At 40.7% G+C, this 10,847-nt stretch overlaps 1 protein-coding gene across 2 annotated transcripts in view; it reads right to left on the bottom strand.

Annotated features, from left to right (window-relative positions):
* Positions 1-7,017: 7,017 nt before the first annotated feature.
* Positions 7,018-10,847, bottom strand: part of COL19A1 (collagen type XIX alpha 1 chain) — a 440,957-nt gene continuing 437,127 nt past the window's right edge. For both annotated transcript variants that reach the window (XM_086316743.1, XM_086316744.1), the window contains 2 exons: positions 7,711-7,788; positions 7,018-7,534 (listed from right to left, as the gene is read on the bottom strand). In XM_086316743.1, the coding sequence (XP_086172869.1) occupies positions 7,407-7,534; positions 7,711-7,788 (206 nt within the window). In that variant the 3' untranslated portion in view covers positions 7,018-7,406. The remainder of the gene's footprint in view (positions 7,535-7,710; positions 7,789-10,847) is intronic.

The following is a 10,847-nucleotide window of genomic DNA, read 5'->3' as shown; positions in this document are numbered from 1 at the left end:
GCAAAAGGTGTGAAAAAGCAATATTAAGAAAAGCACTAGCCAACAAGTAATCCTGCTGTTTACAAACAGGGAATGGATGTAAATTATTTAAAATACCTTTTTTAGAAAAAGAGCATTTGTTTTCAATAAATATAGGTCAAGTCTCTCTTTTTTTTTCTAGAGTAAAATTGATACTTTTCAGCTATGTACTGAGTCTTTGTTAGTGAGCTTTGATCCAGGACATGGCAGCATTAATTCATATGGCTCAGTAAATATTAAATCAGAATTGGTTTACCATAAGAACATATGACTATAGATACACATGCCCAAAGGCTCTTTAAAGAACTAACTAGAGGAAGTATAATGCATTGGTTGGTACGTTATACATACAGTTTAATGTATCTGGTTATCAGGAAGAGGATGCTGACGGATCCTATTTTTGATCTTAATAAACGGGAATCCATGCTAACTTTCCCCTTAACAATCCCTTCACATCTTGCTCTTGAGGCCAAATTTTCTAAGAATACCTACAGAGAAAGTGAATGATGGGAACTGGCTCCAGGGAACTTTCTTTTAAGATTTGTCTGAATTTGTCTCTGGCCTCCACGTTGGAGATTTTCGTGTGAAGAGACTTCAGACTATCCCTCAGAGAGCACACGATTACCTTACTCTTCATGACGGACCTGAGGGTGAGGATCGTTAAGAACTCTGTAAATCATTTCCCAGTCTAAGCAGGAATCTAAATCCATCTGCAGGTTTTGATGGGATTCATTTCTGTTAAAGAGACATGCTGTGTATTTAACCTAATGGCCCATCACTCAGGATGGAAGAGCTTATGTTTCTGAGAAAAGTTAACTCTGGCATCCTTCATCTTGCTCAAGCCCACATAATTTAGTGAGGAGATCACCATGTGTGACCAAAGTCACAAAGGCCTGGATACTCTCTTGTTTCTGCTTTTAATTCTCATCCAAATTCATCAGACCAAGCTTTTTATGAGCTGCCACTGAGCTGGGCTGTGAATGTAATTCTTAGAAGCTAAGTGTGGATTCATGTGACAAACGAAAGTATGATTATGAGCGTGGTATTGACATGAGCCCTGCAACAGGCCAGTCTGCACGCCCCTCGGCATCCGTGGGCTCATGGAGGTGAGAGCTTGGGAGGTGAGTGTGCCTGCAGCCTCCCTGTGGCTGACCCCTGTCAGCGGGGCTGAAATGTGGAGCCTCAGCTAAAGAAGAGATGCTGCTAATAACCGCACCTCAGAACTCCCTGATCCGGGGTCAAATCCTTTATTGCTGAGATAAGTGACAAACTCATTATGCAACACAAACACACAGGAATCAACTCGTCAAAGCAGTATAACCACGTGGGATTTAGAACAAACCTCGCGCCATTCCACTTAACAGCAGTATGTTGAATTAAACCTTACATAGCTTGATGAGGTAAGATAGAGAACACAGAGAATGGACAAAAAATGCACCCAAAGTCTTATTTTAAAAATAAATAGTTTAAAAATATGTCATAAAACAATCTGAATTTAAATACATTAATACACTGAAAAATATTTATCCCTAAAATGTACTTTAAATAAAAGAGCAAAATAAAAATTTGTGATGCAGTTAGCATCTTTACACCCATATGCTTATCCTTGTCAGGCGACACACATCCTTCTGTTAAACTCAAATCTTACTAACTACCCCCTAAATTTAGTGAAATCTTTTACTTTATTAGTATTCTCTTTTGACACATTCATGAAGCAAGTAGCTAACTCCTGGAGCTGTAACCTATATCACTCACTATTGGCTCTGAAAATGAAAGTTGCTCAGTCATGTCCAGCTCTTTGCAACCCCATGGACTATACAGTCCACGGAATTCTCCAGGCCAGAATACTGGAGTGGGTAGCCTTTCCCTTCTCCAGGGGATCTTCCTAACCCAGGGATTAAACCCAGGTCTCCCTCATTGCAGGCACATTCTTTACCAGCTGAGCCACCAGGGAAGCCCAAGAATACTGGAGTGGGCAGCCTACCCCTTCTCCAGGGGATCTTCCTGACCCAGCAATCAAACCGGGGTCTCCTGCATTGCAGGCAGATTCTTTACCAACTGAGCTATCAGGGAAGACTATAGGCTCTGAACATGGCATTTTTTTCCATTTAGATTTTTCTTAGATAGCTTGGTTTTATAAGCCTGCCCTAAATTTGAGAGTCCTTTGGACCGCAAGGAGATCCAATCAATCCATCTGAAAGGAAATCAGTCCTGAATATTCATTGGAAGGAATGATGCTGAAGCTGAAACTCCAATACTTTGGCCACCTGATGCAAAGAACTGACTCATTTGAAAAGATCCTGAAGCTGGGAAAGATTGAAGGCAGGAGGAGAAGGGGAAGACAGAGGATAAGATGGTTGGATGGCATCACCGACTCAATGGACATGAGTTTGGGTGAACTCTGGGAGTTGATGATGGACAGGGAGGCCTGGCGTGCTGTGGTTCATGGGGTCGCAAAGAGTCAGACACGACTGAGTGACTGATCTGAACTGAACTGAAATTTGAGGTAAAGTTTTGCTATTCTGGGTCTGCTCCTCTGAAAGAGTTTTCTCTGTGTTCACCTGGTTTTCCATTCAATTTAACTAACTCGAGCAGTTACTCTAGCACAATTTTGCTGAGTGAAGTGTTTGGGGTACCGCTCCAGCCACAGCACACAAGACTGAGGTCATTAATCTGTCTTATTTCCTGAGACTCCCAGTAGTTAAACACGTTTCATGTCATGAACGCTTTACCAGTCAACTAATGAGTGAATACAATTCAGTGGGCTAAGTCAGTTTGAAATAATAGGCATAAAAGACAAAAATTCAATTCAGTCTATACCTCTCCCCTCTTGGAAGGCTGTGTAAGCTGTAAGAGAGAGGGCTATAACAGGGGGTCCAAGCCTCCACACTAGCGTTTAAGAATGGACACGGAAACAATGACATTAAACTGTGTGTCTGAAGAAGGTGGACACAGAAAAATGTGAAAAATAATTGAACAACAAGAGCAATGAACACATCTGCAAAACTATTCTGAGACTTCACTGGAAAACCTTAAGCATATAACTTAACCTGAAAATTCTCAATATCAGGATATTATTGCCAGTGTTAGGAAAGTTTAAATGGTATTTTGAAAAATAGTGTTTTTCATCGTAAATTTTGTAAATAGTGATACATTTCTAAAAAAATATAATTATACAAATCTAATTATAAACTTTTAAGTACTTTGAACAGTATGAAGATTTGGACATTGTCTAATTCTATCAATGGTCTACTTCTTGTGATAAGCTAAATTCTTTTTATTTGCCAAAAGAGATTTTCTATTCTGTTTAATAGGTAACATGATTACTCAAGTGTTTTCATGTTAATCACTAAAATATGAGGGTAGCATACAAACTAAAGTTACAAATAGTAAATTTTCAAGTTAGCTAGCCATATAAATATACTTATGAAATAAAACTGAAACAGTCAACAAATCAGACATTATTGTGCCTGCTTCATAAAGATACTTAAAGTGAGGAAAACATAAATTAACAAAAAAAATTACAAAACATAAATTAACAAGAAATTATTTACAAAAGTAAAAAAGAGTAAGTACAAAAGCAAAGGTTTTGATGGAATTGTCTACTCAGCTGTTTCTAGCCTTTTGTGTTTCTGCTGTGGCTGTTGCTGCTGCTGTCACTTCAGTCGTATAGACAGCAGCCCACCAGGCTCCCCAGTCCCTGGGATTCTCCAGGCAAGGACACTGGAGTGGGTTGCCATTTCCTTCTCCAATGCATGAAAGTGAAAAGTGAAAGTGAAGTCGGTCAGTCGTGTCCGACCCTCAGCGACCCCATGGACTGCAGCCTTTCAGGCTCCTCCGTCCATGGGATTTTCCAGCAAGTCTGTTCAATTCTTCTGATACAAATTGCTTAAGACACCATCTTGTGGACAAAAGGTGATATATCACAGGTTCTCTACAGTGGAGAAAGACTGCAGAAAAGCTCAATCTTATTTAACTCTTAAAACATACTCATAAGAAATCATTTTATAATCCAAACATCAAATGACATCTTTTACAGATAATATATCTTAAGATAATTACTGATGCTCTATCACAAAAGTGTCTAAAATTTTAAAGTTTCAACAATGTTATGAACCATAGAAACAAGCATATGGGATTATCAATACTTTAAAGTCATTAATTACACTACTTTGATAACAAGGTGAAAAATTTCAAAGGTTAAGACTGGCTGTGTTTCTGTTACAGTTACGAAAAAATGGTTAATGTCTTCAGCAGAAAAGAAGAATAACAAAGTCATGAATTATTCTTCCTTTTTCTAAAGGCCATAAATATTAATTGAAGTCAAATCTTGTTCTTTGCACAGAAGGATTTCTATCTGACAGTGTTACCTGATCTTGACACAAAATATTAGACTGGAATTCAAACATACTTTTATGGGGTAAACACACAACTTTAATTGCCATCATGTGTGTGCCTGCTAAGCGGCTTCAGTCACGTCTGACTCTTTGCGACCCCATGGACTGTAGCCTGCCAGGCTCCTCTGTCCATGCGATTCTCCAGACAAGAATACTGGAGTGGGTTTCCATGCCCTCCTCCAGGGGACCTTCCCGACCCAGAGATTGAACCTGCATCTCTTGTGTCTCCTGCATTGGCAGGCAGGTTCTTTATCACTCGTGCTACATGGGAAGTCTGTTGCCATCGTGGCCTGCAATTACTTTGTATTTAAACATACTTTGTTGTGTGGAGTCCAGACAAGAGATAACTCATGAAATGTGGTCATTCTTTTTCTCTGCTGTGGACACTGCTGACTTCTGCGTGGAAGTGAACAAAGGTTCTGGAATGGAACAAAATGAGACAAGAGAACTGGCCACCACCAAGGCAGTTAGGGGAAGTCTTCACACCCTGTCTGGGGCCTTAAATTATCCACGTTCTTTTCGTTAAAAGAATCAGGCAACTGCCAGGTCTTCACTTTACTGGTGCTGTGTTTGCCGGGTGCAGCCCTTCTTGCTGCTCTTTGCTGCTTCTCCTGCACAGGCAGCTAAGCAGAGTTCATTCCGTGTGATGCAGCCCTTTCCTCTGGTTATCCCCAAGTAGGATTGAATCACACATGTCAGTTGTTTAGAAAGGACCTGCGTCACTGTGACAACTCAAGTTTATAATTGGCATCAACTCCTCAAACCACCTGACTAAATCCAGACCCTTGCAACAGGAATAAACCAGTCCAGCATTAATGGAATTTAGAAAAAGAAAGGTTCTGAAATACTTAACTTGTAGAAAGGACACATGAAATATTCTCTGGAATTAAAATGAGAGAATTTGTAAAACAAGAAAATGAACTGAGTCTTCTTGCGTCTGTGAAGGGATCGACTCCAGGAAAACAATGCACTGATCACCAGTGACAAAAAAATTCATGAAAGCAGTAAAATGCTAAAATAAATACTTCTGGATTAACAAAGAAGCAAAAGAATAAGCAAACAATTAATATGAAAAAATAATCTTTGAAAACATATAAAATGTTTTTAGCTTTATGACAAATTCAAGTAAATTAATGAATGGCAGAGGAGTTGTAAGCTTTCAGAAAATTCAACAAACTAAAGCTCCACAAATTAAAAGCTCAAGATATACACATAGCACCAGATTTTAGACCTCTGTACATTTTGTGGGGATAAATGATCATTTTACTAAGAAAATGTATATGTATATTCTGATTGTGTCAGTCTAAAACACAGCACCATTGTAGGTATTGCACAGGAAAGAAAATGAAGGAGAAAATAAATTTAAAATTAACACTTGAAATAAATAAAATGACCTTGGAAATGAAAATAAATAAACTTGGAAGTGAAATATACAGCATCTTTCAACATGAAATAATAAAAAGGTTGCACATATGCACAGCCATGTAGATAGTACCTGACCATCAGTTCATCCACTACAATGAAAACCAGTTCAAACCCTGGGTGCATTTGAACAAAGCTGCCTCCATGGAGGCACGCTGCCCACAAGACCGTGCTCACAGCTTTTCACAATCTGCCCCATGGCAGATGTCTGTGGTGGGGCCGGGGCTGGGGCGGGGGTGGTGCACACCCTCGGCATCCCTAGGACCCGCCACTCAGATTTCAACAACATCCTCCTGCCCACGGTTCCAGGAAATCGTTTTCAACCAACAGTTTCTCAAAATAATGTATGGCCAGGCCATGAAACTACCATTCAGCTGTTTGGTTGGCAATCACACGTTTTTGTTCCTGGTCAGAGGATGTGGTCCAGGCAGTGTCTGTGCCCCTGAAGTGTGTGGACTCTTGCTCGGTCTCATGGATTTCCTTCACGGCCCTGAACCTCTAGCTGCAGCTTCTGAGAAGCATCATTCTTCCTACAAGCTTCCAGGCTTCAGCTTGTTGATGTGCATCTGTGGATACCACACGCTCATCTTCTAGCACAAGGAGGTTTCTTTTCCAGTTGCTAGAAGTCCCATCCTTTGTTCTGATGGCTGGTTCCTAACATCTGAGAGTCACGAGGTCAGAAGGCTAATGTACTTGGGCCCAAAGACTCTGCAAGGCCCTTTAAACTTTGAAAGTACCAAAGACAGCTGGGTGCCTTCACCACCAGACACCTCCCAGAAAGATCAACTTTCTGTTTCCCAAATGAGAAACTCGGCAAAGGGACCACAGTGCTGGGCCTTGACTTCGCTCCTTCCTTCTTACGCAGGACACACTCATGCTGGTGGGACTGCTTTGACTGGAGCTCATTACACAGGAGCAACAAAATCATTTCAGTAGTTGGCTCTGGTAGGATTTTGGGCTCCCTGATAAGACAGCCTCCTGAGTTTTCTTCCAGAATCTAAATTATGAAGGTCTTATTGCCTATCTATTTCTCTACATAAGTAGAATGGATAAAGGATGGTATAAGAATTCTTAAGCTATAAAAGTAGTCAAAAACATTCAGCAGGAGCAATACACTATTTCAAAAAAGTTAATGAAATTGTCAGCAATGATAGTAAATTTAAATACCAAGGAAACGTCCAGATAAGTCCGAAACTTTAAAATTCAGAAACGAAAGGCCAAATACAAGTTGATAAGACTACAAAACGTACATCACCATCAGTCTACTAAATCATGAGATATCACTTTCTCTTAAAGAAGAACAAATGATAAGATGTGCTTGCATATTTCATAGAAAACCCTGAATAAAAAGCATAATAATGGTGAAGCAAGACATGGAATGAATTTGGAAAAAATTCTGAAAAGGTTGATATCGCAGTTACTATAGGAATAGGATTCCAATTTTTGTTTTTAATGTCTTGCCTACACCAAAAAAAAAAAAAGTCACCCACAATCACGAGGGTCTGACAGTATTAAGAAAGCTCCAACAGCAAGGAGAAGTGACTGGCATCAAGTCTTCCTCAGGTGTGGTTACTTCCCACCTGTTCGCTGTCGGGTGTGTGAGACGGGATACAGGCAATCCTCTGGGTTACATCTTCCACTAGGTCCTGGGGGGCCCTGGGGCCCTGGGGCACCTGGTGAGCCTGGCAAGCCCGGAGCTAATGAAATAAAAGACCCCATCAGAATGCAGGTCAACATACAGATCATCCTCCCTCTCTCCAACCAACACGAGTCATTCAGTGTCAACCGGAGCGACACTAAAGGGCCACAGGGAGCAGGCATGGCTCCAATTTTTGGAGGCTGGCTCATGCTGCGAAGATAATATCACTATTACCTGAAGTCCCAGGAAGACCTGGGCTCCCTGGAAGCCCAATTCCCGGTTCCCCCCTTTCTCCCTTCTGTCCTCGGTAGCCTAAGGAGGAGATAAACAAAAAGAGAGAAAAAAAAAGTAAGCGTGTTCTCTGACTGATACACATTCAGGAGATACTTTGAGGTGCACGTGGAAAATACACCCAGTGGAATATCTCCACACATTTATATCTGAAGACTATGCTACAGACACTCAGTACAATACTGGATACTGAACAGTGGCCTGAACAGTATCCTAAATTGATACGTATTCAAACGTGAAAAGTCACCAGGATTTCTTTTCTATAGCTGACTTTCATTTAACATATGTGAACAAGAAGGAAAAGTGTTTGTAGTTAAGTCATTTGAAAGTACCCTTCCAAATCTCTAAACATTTCTGCAGTAAAATAATATTTACTACCTGGGATGTATTTAATAGTTCCACCCAGTTCCCACTATTACAGAGACCTTGTTAAGCTGACTCTCACTCAGTCATCTCAGTGAGTGCTTAATATCACAGGCTAAAAAATTAGGAAGAAAGAAAAGTAACTGAAGAAATATGAACCTTTGATTAACAAGGATTAATAACACTGGAACATAATTCCAAAAGAAGAACATATCTGCTAAAAGCTATGTATTTAAATTTAGTTCTCAGATTTTAATATAATGCAAAATACATTATTCCACATGAATCTCAGTGCATATGAGGTGTCATAAAACAAGAAAAATAATTTATGTGTTTGTAAAACACAGTAACATTTATATGTCTCCTGTCAAATGTGAAAATGCATTTGTACAAAGCTCTCATATCATTAGGTTAATACCGACCTGCTATTAATAGATAGAGGTGTTGAACTGCACAAAGCACATGAAACATTTTTATTCCAATTTCCTATTAAGGTCCCAAGCTCATTCCTTATGAAGCCTTCCCCAAAGCCATAGGGTCTTATTTTATAATTGTTTCACAACAAAATTTCATATAGGAATGCTAATAAGGTCAGTAACAGCTTCCCCATTTTTCTAGAATAAGTTTTTCACCCCTTTAGGGCAGGCCTCTCCTGAAATTTGGAAAGGACTTGAAGGCTGGTCTGTCTGCAAAGAGACATGTGTCTGCATGGCTTGTAGGTTCAGGAGGATAGTTTGGTATCAGTGTAGCCTCTGTAGGAAAACAGAAATAAAACAGCAGCAGTGTTCTAACCCAATGTATCTAGAGGGTCTTGTCATTGAAGAACTGTGTTTGTTGTAGTTTTTCAGGTAATAGCCTTGGAGATTTCCATTTCGACTCTCGGGGTTTATTTCTAAAGTTGTAAGTCAGTGCATTTATATGCATGCTAGAAAAATGAGGTCAGAAAAAGAGTGTTACTGGCATTTGGGAAGGATAATTCTTCATGCAGGGCCTTACAAGCTGTTTGAAGGCCTTATGCGTTGTTTGTCCTGACCCCAATTGACCACTGTGTCCTTCATCATTTTGACACACATACGCCTCCTACTTCCTAAGGCCCCGACTGTTGACAAATCTGAAAAGTCAAATCTGTATCAGTCACATGAACTACTCTATGGGCCACTGGATTACAAATAACAGAGGGTTTCCCTCATTATGAACCAATAACAGCTGAACTTTATAAGTTCAAAAGTAAGAACAATCATTCCCAATACTGTCCCTCCAAGGTTGATGGAAGCTAGAAGGCAGGATCTGTTTTCTCCTGCTAACTCCACATCCGCTGAGTGTGCAAGGCTCTTTCTAAAATGGATAAGGCTTTGAAGTGTGGCATCCATTCTTGAGGATTTTCACAGAGGTGGGAACTCAGCATGTGTTTGAGAAAAGTTTAAGTAAAGTTCTTTCAGGATTCCTGACCAAGATGGTGAACTGGAAAGCCCTGAGCTCACCTCCTCCCATAGACACACCAAATCTACAACTGCATGTGAAACACTATATGTGAGGATGGATGGCCTGAAGATAGGAGAACAGATGTTCCACAACCGAGGATATAAAGGCAAGGCCAGATCAAGACGGGCAGGAGGCGCAGAGAAGTGGTCCAATCAGAGGCCACTCCCCTGGCGTGCTGACCACAAGGGGAGGGACGCCACTGACGAGAAGGTTACCCCGAGGAGTGAGGGGTCCACGTCCCTTGTGGGGCTCGCCAGCCTTGGAGACCTGCCCTGGGAAGACAAGTTCCCGTAACACCTGTCTATGAAAGCCAGCAGGGCCTATCTCCAGGAGGGCCCGAGGGCTGTGGGAAACCAAGCCTCCATCCTTAAGGGCTCCTGCACAAGCCCACTTGCTCTGAGTCCCAGCACACAAGCAGCAGCTTGAAAAGCACCTGGGTCTGCTTTGCAGGGGCACTGCATCCTTCTACTTTTCTGTATATTCATTCCATTCATTTTTGAGAGTTTGATATTGAAACTCCAACTAAAAATCTTTATCTATTTAAAAAATAATTGTAATATATAGTGGAACTATATGTAACTTTGTTCTACATTTTCCAAGTCTCCTATAAGTGTTTTTTATCATATTTTCATAATTTAAAAAATAAAAAAGAGAAAAAAAAACACTTTCTAATCTGAAATTGCCAAGACTTTGCTTTTTCTTTTTTAAAATCATGAACAGTGTTGAATATAATCAATTAAGTTTTTTTCTGAATCTATTAATATGATCATAATTTCTTTTTTTTATCTGCTTATGAGGTAAATTACATTAATTGATTTTTAAATGTTAAACCAATTTTGCCTTCCTATAATAAACCTTGATCTTGAAATAGTAGAAAAATAAGAGTATCTGGGTCATATGAGAAAGTGGTTCACTGACTGATTTTAGAGCCTGTGACAGAGGGGCAGGATGCAGTGGCCGCCGTTCTGCGGACAGATGTGCTGGTAAGTACTGTGTTCTCTCTCTTTCCATCTGCTTGGCCCAGTGCTGGTGGGCAGCGTTCTGCCACTCCCCATCCACCTAGCTACAACACTGTGTGCCTCCCCCCAGCATTCCTTGAGGAATTGCCCTGCCCAACATGTGTGCCCCGGCCAGTCACTCCAAAGCAGCTCCTGTTCCACCCAGTGGGCAGCCCCGGGTGGCATGGGTGCCCCCCAAAGTAATTCCCACTCTTAGAGTCTGGCCCCGTATGTCAG

This window comes from Bos grunniens, chromosome 9, assembly GCF_055505025.1.
Source record: "Bos grunniens cultivar Pamir isolate PY7600 chromosome 9, Bosgru_T2T1.0, whole genome shotgun sequence".
NCBI lineage: Eukaryota > Metazoa > Chordata > Mammalia > Artiodactyla > Bovidae > Bos > Bos grunniens.
The sequence above is the reverse complement of the archived record's forward strand: the minus strand, read 5'-3'. Positions and strand labels throughout refer to the sequence as shown.